The following is a 25,622-nucleotide window of genomic DNA, read 5'->3' as shown; positions in this document are numbered from 1 at the left end:
TGTGATATAGGTTGTGTGATAAGATGGCGTGGTTTATGTCTTGTGATATAGGTTGTGTGATAAGATGGTGTGGTATAGGTTGTGTGATAAGTTGGTGTGATACAGATTGTGTGATATAGGTTGTGTGATAAGATGGCTTGGTACAGGTTGTGTGGTATAGGTTGTGTGATAAGATGGCATGGTATAGATTGTTTGGTATATATTGTGTGATAAGATGGTGTGGTACAGGTTGTGTGATAACATAGCATGGTACAGGTTGTGTGGTATAGGTTGTGTGATCAGATTGTGTGGTATAGGTTTTGTGATAAGATTGTGTGGTACAGGTTGTGTGGTATAGGTTGTGTATAGGTTGTGTGATATAGGTTGTGTGATAAGATGGCGTGGTATAGGTTGTGTGATAAGATGGCGTGGTCCAGGTTGTGTGATATAGGTTGTGTGATAAGATGGCGTGGTACAGGTTGTGTGGTATAGATTGTGTGATAAGATTGCGTGGTACAGGCAGTGTGATAAGATGGTGTTGTATAGGTTGTGTGATAAGATGGCATGGTACAGGTTGTGTGATATAGGTTGTGTGATAAGATGGTGTGGTACAGGTTGTGTGATATAGGTTGTGTGATAAGATGGCGTGGTACAGGTTGTGTGATATAGGTTGTGTGATAACATGGCGTGGTACAGGTTGTGTGGTATAGATTGTGTGATAAGATTGCGTGGTACAGGCAGTGTGATAAGATGGTGTTGTATAGGTTGTGTGATAAGATGGCAGGTACAGGTTGTGTGGTATAGGTTGTGTGATCAGATTGTGTGGTCCAGGTTGTGTGGTGTAGGTTGTGTGATATTGGTTGTGTGATAAGATGGCGTGGTACAGTTTGTGTGTGATAGGTTGTGTGATAAGATGGTGTGGTGTAGGTTGTGTGATAAGATGGTGTGGTGTAGGTTGTGTGATAAGATTGTGTGGTACAGGTTGTGTGTTATAGGTTGTGTGATAAGATGGTGTGGTGTAGGTTGTGTGATAAGATGGCATGGTACAGGTTGTGTGGTATAGGTTGTGTGGTATAGGTTGTGTGGTAAGATGGCGTGGTATAGGTTGTGGGATAAGATGGCGTGGTACAGGTTGTGTGGTATATGTTGTGTGATAAGATGGTGTGGTACAGGTTGTGTGATAAGATGGCGTGGTACAGGTTGTGTGGTATAGGTTGTGTGATATAGGTTGTGTGATAAGATGGCGTGGTACAGGTTGTGTGGTATAGGTTGTGTGATAAGAAGACGTGGTACATGTTGTGTGATATAGGTTGTGTGACATTAGGTATTTATAGGAACATATAAAGAGAACAGTGACAAGAAAGTCAGTCACATTTCCATGGTCTCTTCCACATGCACATCCCAACCCTGGCAGTTCATCTCCGAGCTTTGAACACTTGGAATGAGGTCTTGTGTTTTCATGGTCTCCTCCACAGGCACATCCCAACCCTGGCAGTTAATCTCTGAGCTTTGAACACTTGGAATGAGGTCTTGTGTTTTCAACTTCATAAATCGGGGCTTATTACGATAATAGTGTCTGTTTTAAGCCACGTCGCCCTGGAATGCCTGGAGCATAGCGGCTTCCTCCGCTTAACCAATCAGCATAGCAGCTCCGATTAACCAATCTTAATTAAGAAGCTTTTGTGTTTCTCCTTCATCAGACCTTGCCTGGCAGGTTTTTTTTCTTTCTCAGTTTTGAAGTCTAAATGATTGCCTCTTCTTTCCATGTGACTGTTCAGGGCTTTACAGCTTCACCAACAGCAGCATGTTGTCTCATACAGCACCAAGAGAAGGGGGAGAGAGAGAAGGGGGAGAGAAAGAGAGGAGAGGGAGAGAGAGAATGGAGAGAGAGAAAGAGGCAGAGAGAGAGGAGAGGGAGAGAGGAGAGATAGAGAGGAGGGGGAGAGAGGGAGAAGGAGGGATAGAAAGAAGGGAGAGAAAGAAGGGGGAGGGAGAGAGAGAGGGAGAGAAAGAAGGGAGAGAGAGAGGAGAGGGAGTTCACATTTCTCTCTGTATTTGCTATCCTCCTTGTTGTCACAGCAATTTCCCCAGTTGTTCATCAGCCTTAGATGTTTCTCTCATTTCCATGATGCTAATCTTGTCCAATCTTCACCTGAGCATCTCACTGAACATGAGGAATACATGACGAATACATTTAGTTTCCTCTCAAGTCAGAGTACAGTATGTTCAATAAAAAGAGACAAAACAATAAACATTCTCCTGCTGCTGTATATTATATTAAACGCTGTACAAAATCATTGTACACATTTATTTTCTGAAAGATAACCAGACAACGTTCTAACACTGTGTAATGGTCGTAGACAACGTGTCTAGTTTGTTCGCTGTGAACACATATGCTTCAATTAAGCTTACAGATGAAGTTATAATGAGGTGGAAATACAGTAGAGCTCGTGTTAGATGTGAAACAGCCTTTTTTAAAGCTTCACATCTGGTGCAACCAGAGTCCAGGCCTCCAGTACCTGCTAGCTAATTACTGCTAACACCTAACAGCTTATTACCATGTATTATGATTGAACTGTATCTAGACTGGACCAGGAACCACTCCTGAAGCAGAGGCTGTGAGGTAGAGAGGATCACTGCTGAGTAGAGTGTTATGTCTAGATTAGGACAAATAATTACAGCTGAACACTTCAAATCCATTCATGTATAGGAGGACATATTATAGTGGATATTGTGGTGATATAGTAGGTCATAAAGTGGAATAGTAGTGGAACAATAGACAAACATCCACATAATTATAACCTTTCGGTTTATGCAGATAGCGTCGCAATTTTTTTTAAAGTGAATAAATTACAGAATATAGCTTTAATGTGTTTTATATTATTGTATGCATCCAGTCGCTGTTTGAATATTACAGTTGTGGTATATAGTACATTGTGTAGTTCATGTCCTTTAACTTCCTATATCTCTCTGTGTTTCCTCTGTAGGTGTGGTGCAGGAAGGTCCAGCTGCAGTTCCCAGAGACAGAGCTGATAGAGTGGGAGGAGGGGGACCATGAGGAGAAGTTCTCCCCCAGTGGAGCCGGTGCCAGTCCCAGAGTCCTCAACCCCCTGAGGCTGTTCGCTAGGGGGGTTCCTGGAGCTGTCGGGCACCCCAGCCTTAAACACAACCCCATCAGGGACATGACATACCTAGAGAACATGGAGGACTTCTGGGATTGGTTATCCAACCAGACAGATGTTCAGGCCAGCCAGGTCAGAGCCAAGCGACGACCCATCGTCAAGACAGGCAAGTTCAAGAAGATGTTTGGCTGGGGAGACTTCCACTCCAACATTAAGACCGTCAAGCTTAACCTGCTGATCACCGGGAAGATCGTGGACCACGGTAACGGAACGTTCAGTGTCTACTTCCGCCATAACTCCACCGGCCTGGGGAACGTGTCGGTGAGTCTGGTGCCGCCATCTAAAGTGGTGGAGTTTGAGATGGCTCAGCAGTCCACACTGGAGACAAAAGACTCTAAAGCTTTCAACTGTCGTATCGAGTATGAGAAGACGGACCGCAACAAGAAGACGGCTCTGTGCAGCTTCGACTCCTCCAAGGTGTGTTACCAGGAACAGACACAGAGCCACGTCTCCTGGCTCTGCTCCAAGCCCTTTAAAGTCATCTGCATCTACATCGCCTTCTACAGCGTGGACTACAAACTGGTGCAGAAGGTCTGCCCGGACTACAACTACCATAGTGACACTCCCTACTCCTCCACTGGCTGAAGGTCTGCCGGACTACAACTACCATAATGACACTCCCTACTGCTCCACTGGCTGAAGGTCTGCCGGACTACAACTACCATAATGACACTCCCTACTGCTCCACTGGCTGAAGGTCTGCCGGACTACAACTACCATAATGACACTCCCTACTCCTCCACTGGCTGAAGGCCTGCCGGACTACAACTACCATAATGACACTCCCTACTCCTCCACTGGCTGAAAGTCTGCCCGGACTACAACTACCATAATGACACTCCCTACTCCTCCACTGGCTGAAGGTCTGCCCGGACTACAACTACCATAGTGACACTCCCTACTCCTCCACTGGCTGAAGGTCTGCCCGGACTACAACTACCATAGTGACACTCCCTACTCCTCCACTGGCTGAAGGTCTGCCGGACTACAACTACCATAATGACACTCTCTACTGCTCCACTGGCTGAAGGTCTGCCGGACTACAACTACCATAGTGACACTCCCTACTCCTCCACTGGCTGAAGGTATGCCGGACTACAACTACCATAATGACACTCCCTACTCCTCCACTGGCTGAAGGTCTGCCGGACTACAACTACCATAATGACACTCCCTACTCCTCCACTGGCTGAAGGTCTGCCGGACTACAACTACCATAATGACACTCCCTACTCCTCCACTGGCTGAAGGTCTGCCGGGCTACAACTACCATAATGACACTCCCTACTCCTCCACTGGCTGAAGGCCTGCCGGACTACAACTACCATAATGACACTCCCTACTGCTCCACTGGCTGATCAAGTCTGTAAGCTGGATCTCCCTTAGAGTTAGTATGATCACAATATCACCAACCCTTGTCAAAATAGCACCAACCCTGGTCACAATATCACCAGCCCTGGTCACAATATCACCAACCCTGGTTACAATATCACCAACCCTGGTTACAATATCACCAACCCTGGTTACAATATCACCAACCCTCTTGACAATATCACCAACCCTGGTTACAATATCACCAGCCGAGGTCACAATATTAACAACCCTGGTTACAATATCACCAACCCTCTTCACAATATCACCAACCCTGGTTACAATATCACCAACCCTGGTCACAATATTACCAACCCTGGTTACAATATCACCAGCCCCGGTTACAATATCCTCAACCCTGGTTACAATATTACCAGCCCTGGTCACAATATTACCAATATCACCAACCCTGGTTACAATATCACCAGCCCTGGTCACAATATCACCAACCCTGGTTACAATATCACCAACCCTGGTCACAATATCACCAACCCTGGTCACAATATCACCAACCCTGGTCACAATATCACCAACCCTGGTTACAATATCACCAACCCTTGTTCAACCCTGGTTCTGTTAGAATAACCACAACATGATCAACATGGTATCCCCAAGCTGAATCCCCAAGCTGACAAGGTAAAAATCAGGTGTTCTGCCCCTGAGCAAGGCAGTTCACCCACTGTTCAAGGCAGTTAACCCACTGTTCCCCTGATCAAGGCAGTTAACCCACTGTTCCCCTGAGCAAGGCAGTTGACCCACTGTTCCCCTAAACAAGGCAGTTAACGCACTGTTCGCCTGAGCAAGGCAGTTAACCCACTGTTCCCCTGAACAATGCAGTTAACCCACTGTTCCCCTGAGCAAGGCAGTTGACCCACTGTTCCCCTAAACAAGGCAGTTAATGCACTGTTCGCCTGAGCAAGGCAGTTAACCCACTGTTCCCCTGAGCAAGGCAGTTGACCCACTGTTCCCCTAAACAAGGCAGTTAATGCACTGTTCCCCTGAGCAAGGCAGTTAACCCACTGTTCCCCTGAGCAAGGCAGTTAACCCACTGTTCCCCTGAGCGTGGCAGTTAACCCACTGTTCCCCTGAGCAAGGCAGTTAACCCACTGTTCCCCTGAACAAGGCAGTTAACCCACTGTTCCCCTGAGCGTGGCAGTTAACCCACTGTTCCCCTGAACAAGGCAGTTAACCCACTGTTCCCCTGAGCAAGGCAGTTAACCCACTGTTCCCCTGAGCGTGGCAGTTAACCCACTGTTCCCCTGAGCAAGGCAGTTAACCCACTGTTCCCCTGAACAAGGCAGTTAACCCACTGTTCCCCTGAGCGTGGCAGTTAACCCACTGTTCCCCTGATCAAGGCAGTTAACCCACTGTTCCCCTGAGCAAGGCAGTTGACCCACTGTTCCCCTAAACAAGGCAGTTAACGCACTGTTCGCCTGAGCAAGGCAGTTAACCCACTGTTCCCCTGAACAAGGTAGTTAACCCACTGTTCCCCTGAGCAAGGCAGTTGACCCACTGTTCCCCTAAACAAGGCAGTTAATGCACTGTTCGCCTGAGCAAGGCAGTTGCCCTGACCAAGGCAGTTAACCCACTGTTCCCCGGGCGCCGTTGACGTGGATGTTGATTGTAAGGCAGCCCCCCGCACCACTCAGAGGGTTTAAATGTGGAAGACACATTTCAGTTGAACAACTGACCAGGTATCCCCTTCCTTTTTTAAAACCCTTTTTCAACCCTGGTTGACCGTTCTGTTATGATGACCAACCCTGGTTCTGTTATGATGATAAACACTGGTTAAACCGTTCTGTTATGATGACCAACACTGGTTAAACCGTTCTGTTATGATGACCAACCCTGGTTAAACCGTTCTGTTATGATGACCAACCCTGGTTCTGTTATGATGATAAACACTGGTTAAACCGTTCTGTTATGATGACCAACCCTGGTTCTGTTATGATGACCAACACTGGTTCTGTTATGATGATCAACACTGGTTAAACCGTTCTGTTATGATGACCAACCCGGGTTCTGTTGTGATGATCATCCCTGGTTGACCGTTCTGTTATGATGACCAACCCTGGTTTACCATTCTGTTATGATGACCAACCCAGGTTATGTTATGATGACCGACCCTGGTTAAACCATTATGTTATGATGACCAACCCTGGTTCTGTTATGATGACCAACCCAGTTTCTGTTATGATGACCAACCCAGGTTCTGTTATGATGACCAAACCTGGTTCTGTTATGATGACCAATCCTGGTTCTGTTATGGTGACCAACCCTGGTTTTGTTATGATGGCCAACCCTGGTTCTGTTATGATGACCAACCCAGGTTCTGTTATGATGACCAACACAGTTTCTGTAATGATGACCAACCCAGTTTATGTTATGATGACCAACCCAGGTTCTGTTATGATGACCAAACCTGGTTCTGTTATGATGACCAACCCAGGTTCTGTTATGATGACCAAACCTGGTTCTGTTATGATAACCAACCCTGGTTCTGTTATGGTGACCAACACTGGTTTTGTTATGATGGCCAACCCTGGTTCTGTTATGACCAACCCAGGTTATGTTATGATGACCAACCCTGGTTCTGTTATGATGACCAACCCAGGTTCTGTTATGATGACCAACACAGTTTCTGTAATGATGACCAACCCAGTTTATGTTATGATGACCAACCCAGGTTCTGTTATGATGACCAAACCTGGTTCTGTTATGGTGACCAACCCTGGTTCTGTTATGATGACCAACCTTGGTTCTGTTATGACCAACCCAGGTCCTGTTATGATGACCAACCCTGGTTCTGTTATGATGACCAACCCAGGTTCTGTTATGATGACCAAACCTGGTTGACCACATGACGACCCCTCTGTTCCTCCTCCTCATCACCTCCATGTGTTCTCAGTAAATCCCAGCCAATTAGAACATTCCAGATGTGGAGTATTAGGGTAGACCAGAGGCTCTCACTACCACATGACACCCTGCAGACCTATACAACAATGCTAACATCAAATCACTTCCTAGCCTTGTTAAATATCTAAATATTCTATAATCTCGAAGGCATTTAAAAAAAAAACAGTTTTTTGATTATCTTAGGAGAATTTCAAGTCCAAACAAACATTTGCTTTTTTTTTCTCCTATTTCTTACTTTAATACAACATGCTGACTGTTTGGGTAAATTATACCATTGTAACAATCCTGGACAGGTGGATGATAACAACAGAAGGTACAGGACAGATACAGTGAGCTCCAAAAGTGTTGGGACAATGATGATGTTTTGGCTCTGTGCTCCAGGACTTTGGATTTGAAATGATACAATGACTATGATGTTACACTACAGACTATCAGCTTTAATTTGAGTTTATTGTCATCCATATTGGTTGAATCTTTTAGAAATTACAGCACTTTTTGTACATAGTCCCACCCCCCAATTTAGGTGACCAAAAGTATTGGGACAAATTCACTTTATGTATAAAAGTAGTAAAATGTTAAGTATTTGGTACATCAAGCTTGTGACTACACATTTGCTGTTTGCTTTGGTTGTGTTTCATATTATATTGTGGCCAATAGAAATGAACGGTAAATAACGAAGTTTTAAAGACCATTTTATTTTAAATAAGAATAGAATATGTTTCTAAACACTTTGTTTATTTATTTGTATCTATTTTTAGAACAAATTCTTATTTACAATGACGGACTACTAAAGGGCAAAAGGCTGGTGATGGCTGGGATTAAACATAAATAAAATACAGGATAAAACACACATCACGACTAGAGAGACAACACAACACTTCATAAAGAGAAACCCAAGACAATCACATAGCAAGGCAGCAACACATGTCAACACAGCATGGTAGCAGCACAACATGGTAGCAGCACAGCATGGTAGCAGCACAACATGACAACAACATGGTAGCAGAACAGCATGACAACAACATGGTAGCAACACAACATGGCTGCAGCACAACATGGTAGCAGCACAAAACATGGTACAAGCATTATTTGACACATACAACAGCACAAAGGGCAAGAAGGTAGAGACAACAATACATCGCGCGAAGCAGCCACAACTGTCAGTAAGAGTGTCCATGATTGAGTCTTTGAGTGAAGAAATTGAGATAAAACTGTCCAGTTTGAGTATTTGTCGCAACTCGTTCAAGTCGCTAGCTGCAGCGAACTGAAAAGAGGAGCGACCCAGGGATGTGTGTGCTTTGGGAACCTTTAACAGAATGTGACTGGCAGAACGGGTGTTGAATGTGGAGGATGAGGGCTGCAGTAGATATCTCACATATGGGGGAGTGAGGCCTAAGAGGGTTTTATAAATAAGCATCAACCAGTGGGTCTTGCGACAGGTATACAGAGATGACCAGTTTACTTGACAAACACTTGACAGTGATGAGTGAGAAAGTTAGAGGCATAAATAGAATACCCACAAAAAATGCTAATCTCCTGTTATTGTAATGGTGAGAAGTTAGCATGTCTTGGGGGTATGATATTTGTACTTCTGTAACTTTCTTACTCCTCATTAATCACGATTCTATCAGGATTATTCGTAATCATGGTATCATCCACATTAATGTAGATGTTTAGAAACATATTCTATTCTTCTTTACAATTAAAGTGACTCCAAAATAACACAATACATTATTTACCATTAATTTCTACAGTCTGCACTTTAACTTCATAGTCATTGCATTATTTTAAATCCAAAGTGCTGGAGTACAGAGACAAAACAACGAAACGTGTCACTGTCCCAATACTTTTGGAGCTCACTGTAGATAATCCATTTGGCCAGCATCCCGGAGTCGTCTCTTCACTGTTGACATTGAGACTGGTGTTTTGCGGGCACCATTTGATGAAGATGCCAGTTGAGGACTTGTGAGGTGTCTGTTTCTAAAACTAGACACTCTAATGTACTTGTCTTCTTGCTCAGTTGTGCATCGGGGCCTCCCACTCCTCTTTCTATTCTGGTTAGAGCCAGTTTGCGCTGGTCTGTGAAGGGAGTAGCACACAGCGTTGTACAAGATCTTCAGTTTCTTGGCAATTTCTCACATGGAATAGCCTTAATTTCTCAGAACAAGAGTAGACTGATGAGTTTCAGAAGAAAGTTCTTTGTTTCAAGCCATTTTGAGCCTATAATCGAACCCACAAATGCGGATGCTCCAGATACTCAACTAGTCTAAAGAAGGCCAGTTTTATTGCTTCTTTAATCAGCACAACACTTTTCAGCTGTGCTAACATAATTGCAAAATGATCAATTAGCCTTTTAAAATTATAAACTTGGATTAGTTAACACAACGTGCCATTGGAACACATTCAAAAACAAGGACATTTCTAAGTGACCCCAAACTTTTGAACGATAGTGTATATAACAACAGGAGTTATAGGAGAGGTGTCTGATAACAATAGAAGATACAGGACAGATATATAACAACAGGAGTGTTTAGTGAAGCTGGCAGGCTGTTAACATCACTTTGTCACAGTCCGGACACCTCCTGGCTCTTCCTGACACTCAGCCTGACTCTTCATGGCTTCCATTAACATTAATTAGAGAGGGGAATTGTCATTTACTCTATGTGACAGAGAAAACTAAAATGCTCAAAGTTAAAATGATCCTCTTCTGGAATGATAACATGCCTGTGATCATGGAGCAGAGATAAACTGGAGATATTGTGAGATATTACAGGAGTTGTGTGGGGTCATCCTGATGTTAAACTGCTGCTCTTAAGTATACACATGCACTTGACAGGTAATTCTCCAAACTCAGAACGCACTGAAAATAATCAATAATCTCTTAACCCATCTGACAAAAACAAAAGCACCAACTCTCCTCAATATTTGGCTGACAATTCAGACCTCTCCAAAGTGTTTTGGTTTTTAAATAGACATTTAGAATGTTTAGAATGGTTAGAATGTTTAGAATGGTTAGAATGTTTAGAATGGTTAGAATGTTTAGAATGGTTAGAATGTTTAGGGGTCGTTCCACCAATTGGGTTCCTTTTGAAAAGTGTAAAAAGATACATTTTGTTTCAACTAATTTTAACACTCTTGTCATTCATTAACATTCTGTTAATAAAAAAAACACGTTTTCCATCTCAATAGGTTAAAGAAAGAAATACTAAGCTAACATATGGAATTGTTTTAGGATGGTCATACAATGCATCATTTAGCTATTTCATTTTGAATTTTAGGACCCCTTTAGGTATCAAAATGAAATATTTACTACTATAGCCCATAGAAATGTACTGAATTACGCATTCATAAATGGAAAAAAAGACAGTCCAAAAATAAAACTGAAGGAATAAGGTTTTGAAGTGTCTGTCCTATGTCTAGGAGATATAAGAAAGCTCAGGACATATTTAACCCCTTAGTTTTGTGCCAACAAAAGTATCTCCACACTTCCATTGGTTACCTTCAGGGTCTCCCCTTTCCATAGAGGAGTCATAACTTTCAGGGTCTCCCCTTTCCATAGAGGAGTCATAACCTTCAGGGTCTCCCCTTTCCATAGAGGAGTCATAACCTTCAGGGTCTCCCCTTTCCATAGAGGAGTCATAACCTTCAGGGTCTCCCCTTTCCATAGGAGTCATAACCTTCAGGGTCTCCCCTTTCCATAGAGGAGTCATAACCTTCAGGGTCTCCCCTTTCCATAGAGGAGTCACAAAAGTTTTGTAGGCCAAACCGTTCAGATGCTTCAGGGTGGCTCATGGTGTGAGCTACACAGCTGTAGCTCAGCCACCTTCCACCGCAGATGGAAGAGGTCAACATAGGCGGATGACAACAACCTGATGTCTCTAGTTTAAACTGACGGATTTTATTTATCTGTTATTTTACCAGGTATGTTGACTGAGAACACATTCTCATTTGCAGCAATGACCTGGGGAATAGTTACAGGGGAGAGGAGGGGGATGAATGAGCCAATTGTAAACTGGGGATTATTAGGTGACCGTGATGGTTTGAGGGCCAGATTGGGAATTTAGCCAGGACACCAGGGTTAACACCCCTACAATCAGTGCCATGGGATCATAAATGACCTCAGAGAGTCAGGACACCCGTTTAACGTCCCACCCGAAAGACAGCACCCTACACAGGGCAGTGTCCTCAATCACTACCCTGTGGAATTGGGATATTTTTTAAGGCCTGAAGAAAGAGTGCCTCCTTCTGGCCCTCCAACACCACTTCCAGCAGAATTTGGTCTCCCATCCAGGGACTCATCAGGACCAACCCTGCTTATCTTCAGAAGCAAGCCAACAGTGGTATGCAGGGTGGTATGCTGCTGGCTGTGTTATTACGTTACTTAGATTGACACACGGATGTGTCAACAGACTCTTAAGGAATAAAACGAGAGTTCAGTCCAAGTAACAGGGTTGACCTTAAAATTACTTTCTTTTTAAACATTGAAATGAATCACTAATCACATTAAATAAATAGTAAATAGGCATAAATGACTGTCAAAGTAACATAACATAACTAGGGCTTTACAATGATGCTGAACATTTAGAGACATTTTGGGGATAGTGGGTTCAAATCTTCAGAGTAGTCACAAAAGGCGTACAGAGGGACATGTCAAAATGCATTTTGGCACTTTAGCAAGTCTTTATTCATATAAAAAAGCAGATTTATTGAATTTCCCACTGGTTGAATCAACTCACTTTCAACATAATTTCAGTGAAATTACGTTCAACCAATGTGGAATAGACATTGAATTGACATCTGTGTATTTTATTAAAGGGCACTTCACTTAATATAACAGGCTTTTAAAATTCAATATTTGCACACAATTTCTACTTAAAATAATCAAATGGCACTCATTTAATGGAACGACCCTTAGACTGGCTAGAATGGTTAGAATAGGTTGTCAATAAAGCGTCACAATACGGTACGGTGCAGAGCGTTCGGTATCATCACCTCTGGAAGAGCATAGAACTACAAATGTCAGATAATTCCGCATTCTGCTGTATCAGTTATACAGCAGTAACTGCATGCTGTTCATGGTCATTTCAGATACGTGAGGGTAGCCTGACGATATCTCTTAACATTGGCCACCATTGATTGGATATGTGAGTGTTATAAAATAAAAGTGAACTATAGCTGACAAGAATGAGTGGTTAAGGTTCATTTCATTTTACCAATGTACTGTTAGCTGATAATATTTACAAGCTACCGGCATAAACTTGTTACAGGCTAAACAGAGGTAAATAGACCTAATGTACTTCTTTCTCAGACCAACGTAGGCCTACCTAGCAAAGTTAGCTAACGTTATCCACTTTTCAACATTGTTTTTTAAGAGTGTTTAGTCACGATTGCTGCAGATGGATAACGTCAAATTGGCTAGCCAGCTAATAACAGATCGGGTCAAAATGGCTGGTTAACAAGCTAACTTTCTGGGGTTAAACTTGAAATTGATTTGCTTGCCATCTATAGTGGTGATGACAGAAGTCCTGGGCTACCTGGATGGGCTACCTAAAATCTGGTATCTGAAACTATCAACTGATTAATGATGATAAACTTACTGTATAACTCTTATAGAGCTAAATAATCAGACGGGTAGTTAGGGTTAGGGTTAGGGTTGACTATGCGTTGGGGCGGCAGGTAGCCTAGTGGTTAGAGTGTAGAGGCGGCAGGTAGCCTAGTGGTTAGAGCGTAGGGGCGGCAGGTAGCCTAGTGGTTAGAGCGTTGGGGAGGCAGGTAACCTAGTGGTTACAGCGTTGGGGTGGCAGGTAACCTAGAGCATTGGGGCGGCAGGTAGGCTAGTTGTTAGAGCGTTGGGGAGGCAGTTAATCTAGTGGTTAGAGCGGCAGGTAGCCTAGTGGTTAGATTGTTGAGGCGGCAGGTAACCTAGTGGTTAGAGCGACAGGTAACCTAGTGGTTAGAGCAGCAGGTAGCCTAGTAGTTTGAGCTTTGGGGCGGCAGGTAGCCTAGTGGTTAGAATGTTGGGAGGCAGGTAGCCTAGTGGATAGAATGTTGGGGAGGCAGGTAGCCTAGTAGTTACAGCGTTGGGGTGGCAGGTAACCTAGATTGTTGGGGTGGCAGGTAGCCTAGTGGTTAGAGCGTTGGGGCGGCAGGTAGCCTTGTGGTTAGAGCGTTGGGGAGGCAGGTAACCTAGTGGTTACAGCGTTGGGGTGGCAGGTACCTAGAGCGTTGGGGCGGCAGGTAGGCTAGTGATTAGAGCTTTGGGGCGGCAGGTAGGCTAGTGGTTAGAGTGGCAGGTAGCCTAGTGGTTAGAGAGGCAGGTAACCTAATGGTTAGAACGATAGGGTGGCAGGTAGCCTAGTGGTTAGAACGTTGGGGTGGCAGGTAACCTAGTGGTTAGAGCGATAGGGTGGCAGGTAGCCTAGTGGTTAGAGCGATAGGGCGGCAGGTATCCTAGTGGTTAGAGCTGCAGGTAGCCTGGTGGTTAGAGCGGCAGGTAACCTCGTGGTTAGAGCGATAGGGCGGCAGGTAGGTTAGTGGTTAGAGCGGAAGGTAGCCTAGTGGTTAGAGCGATAGGGTGGCAGGTAGCCTAGTGGTTAGAACGTTGGGGTGGCAGGTAGCCTGATCGTTAGAGTGTTGGAGAGAAAGGTAGCCTAGTGGTTAGAGCGTTGGGGAGGCAGGTAGCCTAGTGGTTAGGGCGTTGGGGAGGCAGGTAGCTTAGTGGTTAGAGCATTGGGGCGGCAGGTAGCCTAGTGTTTAGAGCGTTGGGGAGGCAGGTAAGCCTAGTGGTTAGAGCGTTGTGGTGACAGGTAACTTAGTGGTTAGATCGTTGGTGTGGCAGATAGCTTAGTGGTTACAGTGTTGGGGAGGCAGGTAACCTAGAGCGTTGGGGCGGCAGGTAGCCTAGTGGTTAGAGCGGCAGGTAACCTAGTGGTTAGAGCGGCAGGTAACCTCGTGGTTAGAGCGATGTCGTGGCAGGTAGCCTAGTGGTTAGAACGTTGGGGAGGCAGGTAGCCTAGTGGTTAGAGTGTTTGGGAGGTAGGTAGCCTAGTGGTTTTATTTATTTATTTTAATTTTACCTTTATTTAACCAGGTAGACAAGTTGAGAACAAGTTCTCATTTACAATTGCGACCTGGCCAAGATAAAGCAAAGCAGTTCGACAGATAAAACGACACAGAGTTACACATGGAGTAAAAACAAACATACAGTCAATAATGCAGTATAAACAAGTCTATATACAATGTGAGCAAATGAGGTGAGAAGGGAGGTAAAGGCAAAAAAGGCCATGATGGCAAAGTAAATACAATATAGCAAGTCAAATACTGGAATGGTAGTTTTGCAATGGAAGAATGTGCAAAGTAGAAATAAAAAATAATGGGGTGCAAAGGAGCAAAATAAATAAATTAATTAAAATTAAATACAGTTGGGAAAGAGGTAGTTGTTTGGGCTAAATTATAGGTGGGCTATGTACAGGTGCAGTAATCTGTGAGCTGCTCTGACAGTTGGTGCTTAAAGCTAGTGAGGGAGATAAGTGTTTCCAGTTTCAGAGATTTTTGTAGTTCGTTCCAGTCATTGGCAGCAGAGAACTGGAAGGAGAGGCGGCCAAAGAAAGAATTGGTTTTGGGGGTGACTAGAGAGATATACCTGCTGGAGCGTGTGCTACAGGTGGGAGATGCTATGGTGACCAGCGAGCTGAGATAAGGGGGGACTTTACCTAGCAGGGTCTTGTAGATGACATGGAGCCAGTGGGTTTGGCGACGAGTATGAAGCGAGGGCCAGCCAACGAGAGCGTACAGGTCGCAATGGTGGGTAGTATATGGGGCTTTGGTGATAAAACGGATTGCACTGTGATAGACTGCATCCAATTTGTTGAGTAGGGTATTGCAGGCTATTTTGTAAATGACATCGCCAAAGTCGAGGATTGGTAGGATGGTCAGTTTTACAAGGGTATGTTTGGCAGCATGAGTGAAGGATGCTTTGTTGCGAAATAGGAAGCCAATTCTAGATTTAACTTTGGATTGGAGATGTTTGATATGGGTCTGGAAGGAGAGTTTACAGTCTAACCAGACACCTAAGTATTTGTAGTTGTCCACGTATTCTAAGTCAGAGCCGTCCAGAGTAGTGATGTTGGACAGGCGGGTAGGTGCAGGTAGCGATCGGTTGAAGAGCATGCATTTAGTTTTACTTGTATTTAAGAGCAATTGGAGGCCAGGGAAGGAGAGTTGTATGGCATTGAAGCTTGCCTGGAGGGTTGTTAACACAGTGTCCAAAGAAGGGCCGGAAGTATACAGAATGGTGTCGTCTGCGTAGAGGTGGATCAGGGACTCACCAGCAGCAAGAGCGACCTCATTGATGTATACAGAGAAGAGAGTCGGTCCAAGAATTGAACCCTGTGGCACCCCCATAGAGACTGCCAGAGGTCCGGACAGCAGACCCTCCGATTTGACACACTGAACTCTATCAGAGAAGTAGTTGGTGAACCAGGCGAGGCAATCATTTGAGAAACCAAGGCTGTCGAGTCTGCCGATGAGGATATGGTGATTGACAGAGTCGAAAGCCTTGGCCAGATCAATGAATACGGCTGCACAGTAATGTTTCTTATCGATGGCGGTTAAGATATCGTTTAGGACCTTGAGCGTGGCTGAGGTGCACCCATGACCAGCTCTGAAACCGGATTGCATAGCAGAGAAGGTATGGTGAGATTCGAAATGGTCGGTAATCTGTTTGTTGACTTGGCTTTCGAAGACCTTAGAAAGGCACGGTAGGATAGATATAGGTCTGTAGCAGTTTGGGTCAAGAGTGTCCCCCCCTTTGAAGAGGGGGATGACCGCAGCTGCTTTCCAATCTTGGGGAATCTCAGACGACACGAAGGAGAGGTTGAACAGGCTAGTAATAGGGGTGGCAACAATTTCGGCAGATCATTTTAGAAAGAAAGGGTCCAGATTGTCTCGCCCGGCTGATTTGTAGGGGTCCAGATTTTGCAGCTCTTTCAGAACATCAGCTGAATGGATTTGGGAGAAGGAGAAATGGGGAAGGCTTGGGCGAGTTGCTGTTGGGGGTGCAGTGCTGTTGTCCGGGGTAGGAGTAGCCAGGTGGAAAGCATGGCCAGCCGTAGAAAAATGCTTATTGAAATTCTCAATTATGGTGGATTTATCAGTGGTGACAGTGTTTCCTATCTTCAGTGCAGTGGGCAGCTGGGAGGAGGTGTTCTTATTCTCCATGGACTTTACAGTGTCCCAGAACTTTTTTGAGTTAGTGTTGCAGGAAGCAAATTTCTGCTTGAAAAAGCTAGCCTTGGCTTTTCTAACTGCCTGTGTATAATGATTTCTAGCTTCCCTGAACAGCTGCATATCACGGGGGGCTGTTCGATGCTAATGCAGAACGCCATAGGATGTTTTTGTGTTGGTTAAGGGCAGTCAGGTCTGGGGAGAACCAAGGGCTATATCTGTTCCTGGTTCTAAATTTCTTAAATGGGGCATGTTTATTTAAGATGGTTAGGAAGGCATTTTTAAAAAAATATCCAGGCATCCTCTACTGACGGGATGAGATCAATATCCTTCCAGGATACCCCGGCCAGGTCGATTAGAAAGGCCTGCTCGCTGAAGTGTTTCAGGGAGCGTTTTACAGTGATGAGTGGAGGTCGTTTGACCGCTGACCCATTACGGATGCAGGCAATGAGGCAGTGATCGCTGAGATCTTGGTTGAAGACAGCAGACGTGTATTTAGAGGGGAAGTTGGTTAGGATGATATCTATGAGGGTGCCCGTGTTTAAGGTTTTGGGGAGGTACCTGGTAGGTTCATTGATTATTTGTGTGAGATTGAGGGCATCAAGTTTAGATTGTAGGATGGCTGGGGTGTTAAGCATGTTCCAGTTTAGGTTGCCTAGCAGCACGAACTCTGAAGATAGATGGGGGGCAATCAGTTCACATATGGTGTCCAGAGCACAGCTGGGGGCAGAGGGTGGTCTATAGCAGGCGGCAACGGTGAGAGACTTGTTTTTAGAGAGGTGGATTTTTAAAAGTAGAAGTTCAAATTGTTTGGGTACAGACCTGGATAGTAGGACAGAACTCTGCAGGCTATCTTTGCAGTAGATTGCAACACCGCCCCCTTTGGCAGTTCTATCTTGTCTGAAAATGTTGTAGTTTGGAATTAAAATGTCTGAGTTTTTGGTGGTCTTCCTAAGCCAGGATTCAGACACAGCTAGAACATCCGGGTTGGCAGAGTGTGCTAAAGCAGTGAATAGAACAAACTTAGGGAGGAGGCTTCTAATGTTAACATGCATGAAACCAAGGCTATTACGGTTACAGAAGTCGTCAAAAGAGAGCGCCTGGGGAATAGGAGTGGAGCTAGGCACTGCAGGGCCTGGATTCACCTCTACATCGCCAGAGGAACATAGGAGGAGTAGAATAAGGGTACGGCTAAAAGCTATGAGAATTGGTCGTCTAGAACGTCTGGAACATAGAGTAAAAGGAGGTTTCTGGGGGCGATAAAATAGCATCAAGGTATAATGTACAGACAAATGTATGGTAGGATGTGAATACAGTGGAGGTAAACCTAGGTATTGAGTGATGAAGAGAGAGATATTGTGTCTAGAAACATCGTTGAAACCAGGAGATGTCATTGCATGTGTGGGTGGTGGAACTAATAGGTTGGATAAGGTATAGTGAGCAGGACTAGAGGCTCTACAGTGAAATAAGCCAATAAACACTAACCAGAACAGAAATGGACAAGACATATTGACATTAAGGAGAGGCATGCTTAGTCGAGTGATCAAAAGGGTCCGGTGAGTGGAGAGGTTGGTTGGTGATTTAGACAGCTAGCCAGGGCATCGGTAGCAAGCTAGCATAGGATGGAGGTCTGTTGTTAGCCACCTCCTGCGCTCCGTCAGTAGATTAGTGGGGTTCCGTGTGGTAGAGGGGATCAATCCAAATCACACAACAACAACAAAAATAAAAACAATAGATATAGTTATAGAGGCCCAAGAAGAAAACATAATAATAATAATAAAAATAATTTAAAAAAAAAAAAAAAAAAAAAAAATGTCCGATTGTCTATTCAGATAGCAGCCGGTAAGACAGCTAACGGTTAGCAGGCCGCAGATGGGCGTTCAGGTAACGTCGCGACGGAGGAGCCAGCCGAATAACTCCTTCGGGTAGATAACGTCGGCAGTCCAGTTGTGAAGGCCCGGTGGGGCTCCGCGAAGGCAGCAAAACGGGTCCGGATAGGCGACTGCAGCCCAGGTGCGATTGATGGAACTCAGGAGTGATTGACGGAGCTTGCTAGCTCCGGAACAATTGATGTTTGCTCCGGAATCGACGAAGGCCGATAGTCACACGGATAGCAGCTAGCTAGCTGTGAGATCCGGGCATGAATGTCCAGAGCGTTGGGGCGGCAGGTAGCCTCGTGGTTAGAGCGTTGATGCGGGCAGGTAGCCTAGTGGTTAGAGCGTTGGGGAGGCAGGTAGCCTAGTGGTTAGATCGTTGGGGAGGCAGGTAGCCTAGTGATTAGAGCATTGGGGTGGCAGGTAACCTCGTGGTTAGAGCGTTGGGGAGGCAGGTAACCTAGTGGTTAGATCGTTGGTGTGGCAGATAGCCTAGTGGTTACAGTGTTGGGGAGGCAGGTAACCTAGAGTGTTGGGGCGGCATGTAACCTAGTGGTTAGAGCGGCAGGTAGCCTAGTGGTTAGAGCGTTGGGAGGCAGGTAGCCTAGTGGTTAGAGCGTTGGGGTGGCAGGTGACCTAGTGGTTAGAGCGTTGGGGAGGCAGGTAGCCTAGTGGTTAGAGCGTTGGAGAGTCAGGTAGCCTAGTGGTTAGAGCATTGGGGAGGCAGGTAGCCTAGTGGTTAGAGTGTTGGGGAGGCAGGTAGCCTAGTGGTTAGAGCGTTGGGGAGGCAGGTAACCTAGAGCGTTGGGGCGGCAGGTAACATAGTGGTTAGAGCGGCAGGTAGCCTAGTGGTTGGAGCGTTGGGGAGGCAGGTAGCCTAGTGTTTAGAGCGTTGGGGTGGCAGATAGCCTAGTGGTTACAGTGTTGGGGTGGTAGGTAGCCTAGTGGTTAGAGCGTTGGGGAGACAGGTAGCCTAGTGGTTAGAGCGTTGGGGAGGCAGGTAACCTAGAGCGTTGGGGCGGCAGGTAACATAGTGGTTAGAGCGGCAGGTAACATAGTGGTTAGAGCGGCAGGTAGCCTAGTGGTTGGAGCGTTGGGGAGGCAGGTAGCCTAGTGTTTAGAGCGTTGGGGTGGCAGATAGCCTAGTGGTTACAGTGTTGGGGTGGTAGGTAGACTAGTGGTTAGAGCGTTGGGGAGACAGGTAGCCTAGTGGTTAGAGTATTGGGGAGGCAGGTAGCCTAGTGGTTAGAGTGTAGGGGCGGCAGGTAGACTAGTGGTTAGAACGTTGGGGTGGCAGGTAGCCTGATGGTTAGAGTGTTGGAGAGAAAGGTAGCCTAGTGGTTAGAGCGTTGGGGAGGCAGGTAGCCTAGTGGTTAGGGCGTTGGGGAGGCAGGTAGCTTAGTGGTTAGAGCATTGGGGCGGCAGGTAGCCTAGTGGTTAGAGCGTTGGGGAGGGCAGGTAGCCTAGTGGTTAGAGCGTTGGGGGTGACAGATAACCTAGTGGTTAGATCGTTGGGGTGGCAGATAGCCTAGTGGTTAGAGCGTTGGGGAGGCAGGTAGCCTAATGGTTAGAGCGTTGGGTGTAGCAGGTAGCCTAGTGGTTAGAGCGTTGGGGTGGCAGGAAACCTAGTGGTTAGAGCGTTGGGGAGGCAGGTAAACCTAGTGGTTAGATTGTTGGGGTGGCAGATAGCCTAGTGGTTACAGTGTTGGGGTGGTAGGTAGCCTAGTGGTTAGAGTGTTGGGGCGGTAGGTAGCCTAGTGGTTAGAGTGTTGGGGAGGCAGGTAGCCTAGTGGTTAGAGTGTAGGGGCGGCAGGTAGCCTAGTGGTTAGAGTGTAGGGGCGGCAGGTAGCCTAGTGGTTAGATCGGTGGGAGGCAGGTAGCCTAGTGGTTAGAGTGTTGGCGAGGCAGGTAGCCTAGTGGGTAGAGTGTAGAGGCGGCAGGTAGCCTAGTGGGTTAGATCGTTGGGGAGGCAGGCAGCCTAGTGGTTAGAGTGTAGAGGCGGCAGGTAGCCTAGTGGTTAGATCGTTGGGGAGGCAGGCAGCCTAGTGGTTAGAGTGTTTGGGGAGGCAGGTAGCCTAGTGGTTAGATTGTTGGGGAGGCAGGTAGCCTAGTGGTTAGATCGTTGGGGAGGCAGGCAGCCTAGTGGTTAGAGTGTTGGGTGGCGGTAGGTAGCCTAGTGGTTAGCGTGTTGGGGAGGCAGGTAGCCTAGTGGTTAGAGTGTAGGGGCGGCAGGTAGCCTAGTGGGTTAGAGTTGTAGGGGCGGCAGGTAGCCTAGTGGTTAGATCGTTGGGGAGGCAGGTAGCCTAGTGGTTAGAGTGTTGGGGGGGCAGGTAAGCCTAGTGGTTTAGAGCGTTGGGCTGGTAACCGAAAGGTTGCATGTTGAATCCCTGAGCTGACAAGGTACAAAATCTGTCGTTCTGCTCCTGAACAAGGCAGTTAACCCACTGTTCCTAGGCCGTCACTGTAAATAGAAGGCGTTCTTAACTGACTTGCCCTAGTTAAATAAAGTTCTAATAAAAAACTGCACACAGTTGTCCAATGGCTTTAGCAGAGCTGTGGGTCTTCTTTGCTCACCAGCAGCCAAATGGATTGCCTGCACCGTATTAGGTCGTTATCCATGAAACGTCACATGGGGACAAACATTGGGACAGATCATTTGGATTCTCAGGTTCCAAATATTTGAAATGTCTCGTGTCATGTTAGCTCATACATATTCAGAGGTTGCTACAGCCTCTCACCTCATGTAATGCATGTCAATCACTGGAGTCAAAGACATGTTGATTAAGTTGGAAAGAAAAAGTTATGTTTCTGATGTCTTAAAACTGTAAATTAAACTCTAATAATATACAAATGAACTGTATTATAATAAGCGAACTGAATCTAATTTAATCTATGTTAATGTTTTAGTTCTAATCCATGTGAATTGTTCAATATGTGATGTTTCAGCAAAGATAAAACTATACGAGTTTACATTGGCTTAAAAAAATGTCAATTGCTTTCTATTTTCCATAAATGTATCAATATAGATATTAATTGTTCCTTAGCTTTGGTGTTTGCCAGCAACATCTATTAAATGTAGCAACATTGATATTTATTGCAGAGATGAAATGATTAGACATATTGTTTATTTGCTTAATCTTGTTTCTAGTTATTGTTCTGTAAGATATGTTATGTGCATTGTGTAACTTAAATGTTAATTTAAAACTTTAATAGGAATTTATTTATTAAAATTAAATGTAAAATTGTTTGTAAAATCTATTTAGGTTTTTATGACATTAAACATGAATTGAACTTGGGACAGAGTGCGATGGAATTGGTTCGGCTTACTATAAACTATGAACATTTGTATTAATGTTATAAACGTTTTAAAGAATACATTTCTATTATTTATTTGATTAGCTATAGATATGTGTCCAGAAGAGAGGTGATAGTCTCCATTCTGTCTCTGTTCTGTCCATCAGGAACCCTCTCTACACTACCATGTTCTGTTCTGCCCATCAGGAACCCTCACCACACGACCATGTTCTGTTGTGTTCTGTCCATCAGCAACCCTCTCTACACTACCATGTTCAGTTCTGTCCATCAGGAACCCTCTCTACACATCCATGTTCTGTGCTGACCATCACGAACCCTCTCTACGCTACATGTTCTGCCCATCAGCAACACTCTAAACTACCATGTTCTGTTCTGTCCATCAGGAACTCTCTACACTACCATGTTCTGTTCTGTTCTGTCAATCTGGAACCCTCTCTAAACTAACATGTTCTGTTCTGTTCTGTTCTGTCCACCAGGAACCCTCTCTACACTACCATCTTCTGTTCTGTCCATCAGGAACCCTCTCTACACTACCATGTTCTGTTCTGTCCATCAGGAACCCTCTCTACACTACCATATTCTGTTCTGTTCTGTCCATCAGGAACCATCTCTACACTACCATGTTCTGTTCTGTTCTGTCAATCAGGAACCCTCTCTACACTACCATGTTCTCTTCTGTTCTGTCCATCAGCAACCCTCTCTACACTACCATGTTCTGTTCTGTCCATCAGGAACCCTCTCTACACATCCATGTTCTGTTCTGTCCATCACAAACCCTCTCTACGCTACCATGTTCTGCCCATCAGGAACACTCTAAACTACCATGTTCTGTTCATCAGGAACTCTCTACACTACCATGTTCTGTTCTGTTCTGTCAATCTGGAACCCTCTCTAAACTAACATGTTCTGTTCTGTCCATCAGGAACCCTCCCTACACTACCATGTTCTGTCCTGTACTGCAAATCAGGAACCCTCTCTACACTACCATGTTCAGGTCTGTCCATCAGGAACCCTCTCTACACCACCATGATCTGTTCTGTCCAACGGCAACCCTCTCTACACTACCATGTTCTGTTTCTGTCCATCAGGAACCCTCTCTACATGACCATGTTCTGTTCTGTACATCAGGAACCCTCTCTACACTACCATGTTCAGTTCTGTCCATCAGGAACCCTCTCTACACCACCATGATCTGTTCTGTTCTGCCCATCAGGAACCCTCTCTACACTACCATGTTCTGTTCTGTCCAACGGCAACCCTCTCTACACTACCATGTTCTGTTCTGTCCAACAGGAACCCTCTCTACACTACCATGTTCTGCCTATCAGGAACCCTCTCTACACACTACAATGTTCTGTTCTGTCCATCAGGAACCCTCTCTACACTACCATGTTCTGTTCTGCCCATCAGGAACCCTCTCTACACTACCATATTCTGTTCTGTCCATCAGGACCCTCTCTATACTACCATGTTCTGTTCTGTCCATCAGGGAACCCTCTCTACACTACCATGTTCTGTTCTGTCCATCAGGAACTCTCTACACTACCATGTTCTGATCTGTCAATCTGGAATTTCTCTAAACGAACATGTTCTGTTCTGTCCATCAGGAACCCTCTCTACACTACCATGTTCTGCCCATCAGGAACACTCTAAACTACCATGTTCTGTTCTGTCCATCAGGAACTCTCTACACTACCATGATCTGCCCATCAGGAACCCTCTCTACACTACCATGTTCCGCCCATCAGGAACCCTCTCTACACTACCATCTTCTGTTCTGTCCATCAGGAACTCTCTACACTACCATGATCTGCCCATCAGGACCCCTCTACACTACCATGTTCTGATCTGTCAATCTGGAATTTCTCTAAACGAGAATGTTCTGTTCTGTCCATCAGGAACCCTCTCTACACTACCATGTTCTGCCCATCAGGAACACTCTAAACTACCATGTTCTGTTCTGTCCATCAGGAACTCTCTACACTACCATGATCTGCCCATCAGGAACCCTCTCTACACTACCATGTTCTGTTCTGCCCATCAGGAACCCTCTCTACACTACCATATTCTGTCCTGTCCTTCAGGAACCCTCTGTACACTACCATGTTCTGTTCTACCCATCAGGAACCCTCTCTACACTACCATATTCTGTTCTGTCCATCAGGAACCATCTCTATACTACCATGTTCTGTTCTGTCCATCAGGGAACCCTCTCTACACTACCATGTTCTGTTCCACCCATCAGGAACCCTCTCTACCCTACCATATTCTGTTCTGTCCATCAGGAACCATCTCTATACTACCATGTTCTGTTCTGTCCATCAGGAACCCTCTCTACACTACCATGATCTGTTCTGTTCTACCCATCAGGAACCCTCTCTACACTACCATGTTCTGTTCTGCCCATCGGAAACAATCTCTACACGACCATGTTCTGATCTGTCAATCTGGAATTTCTCTGCACTACCATGTTCTGTTCTGTCCATCAGGAACCCTCTCTACACTACCATGTTCTGTTCTGTCCATCAGGAACTCTCTACACTACCATGTTCTGTTCTGTCCATCAGGATCCCTCTCTCACTAACCATGATCTGCCCATCAGAACCCTCTCTACACTACCATGTTCTGTTCTGCCCATCAGGAACCCTCTCTACACTACCATATTCTGTCCTGTCCATCAGGAACCCTCTCTATACTACCATGTTCTGTTCTGTCCTGCCCATCAGGAACCCTCTCTACACTACCATGTTCTGTTCTGCCCCTCAGGAACCCTCTCTACACTACCATGTTCTGATCTGTCAATCTGGAATTTCTCTAACGAGAATGTTCTGTTCTGTCCATCAGGAACCCTCTCTACACTACCATGTTCTGCCCATCAGGAACACTCTAAACTACCATGTTCTTTCTGTCCATCAGGAACTCTCTACACTACCATGATCTGCCATCAGGAACACCTCTCTACACTACCATGTTCTGTTCTGCCCATCAGGAACCCTCTCTACACTACCATATTCTGTCCTGTCCTTCAGGAACCCTCTGTACACTACCATGTTCTGTTCTACCCATCAGGAACCCTCTCTACACTACCATATTCTGTTCTGTCCATCAGGAACCATCTCTATACTACCATGTTCTGTTCTGTCCATCAGGGAACCCTCTCTACACTACCATGTTCTGTTCATCAGGAACCATCTTACTATACTACCATTTCTTCTCTTGTGTTCTGCCCATCAGGAACCCTCTCTACACTACCATGTTCAGTTCTGTCCTTCAGGAACCCTCTCTACACTACCATGTTCTGTTCCACACCACACCAGAAGACCCTCTCTACCCTACCATATTCTGTTCTGTCCATCAGGAACCATCTCTATACTACCATGTTCTGTTCTGTCCATCAGGAACCCTCTCTACAACTACCATGATCTGTTCTGTCTACACCCATCAGGAACCCTCTCTACACTACCATGTTCTGTTCTGCCCATCGGAAACAATCTCTACACGACCATGTTCTGATCTGTCAATCTGGAATTTTCTCTGCACTACCATGTTCTGTTCTGTCCATCAGGAACCCTCTCTACACTACCAGTGTTTCTGTTCTGTCCATCAGTTACTCTCACTCATCTACTACCATGTTCTGTCTGTCCATCAGGTCCCTCTCTACACTACCATGATCTGCCCCATCAGGAACCCTCTCTACACTACCATGTTCTGTTCTGCCCATCAGGAACCCTCTCTATACTACCATGTTCTGTTCTGTCCT

General features: G+C 45.4%; 1 protein-coding gene across 2 annotated transcripts in view; it reads left to right on the top strand.

Moving 5' to 3' along the window:
• LOC109886614 (neurexophilin-2) overlaps positions 1-25,622 on the top strand; it is a 141,148-nt gene that overhangs the window by 115,199 nt on the left and 327 nt on the right. Inside the window, exons 3-4 of one of the 2 annotated variants that reach the window (XM_031801883.1) lie at positions 2,967-3,692; positions 4,081-5,240. In XM_031801883.1, coding sequence (XP_031657743.1) covers positions 2,967-3,692; positions 4,081-4,134 — 780 coding nt within the window. In that variant the 3' untranslated portion in view covers positions 4,135-5,240. Of the gene's footprint in view, positions 1-2,966; positions 5,241-25,622 lie in introns of those variants that run through there. The other variant, XR_004204860.1, reaches the window with a different exon arrangement.

The sequence above is a fragment of the Oncorhynchus kisutch genome, linkage group LG2, assembly GCF_002021735.2.
Source record: "Oncorhynchus kisutch isolate 150728-3 linkage group LG2, Okis_V2, whole genome shotgun sequence".
In the NCBI taxonomy this organism is placed as follows: Eukaryota; Metazoa; Chordata; class Actinopteri; order Salmoniformes; family Salmonidae; genus Oncorhynchus; species Oncorhynchus kisutch.
The sequence above is the reverse complement of the archived record's forward strand: the minus strand, read 5'-3'. Positions and strand labels throughout refer to the sequence as shown.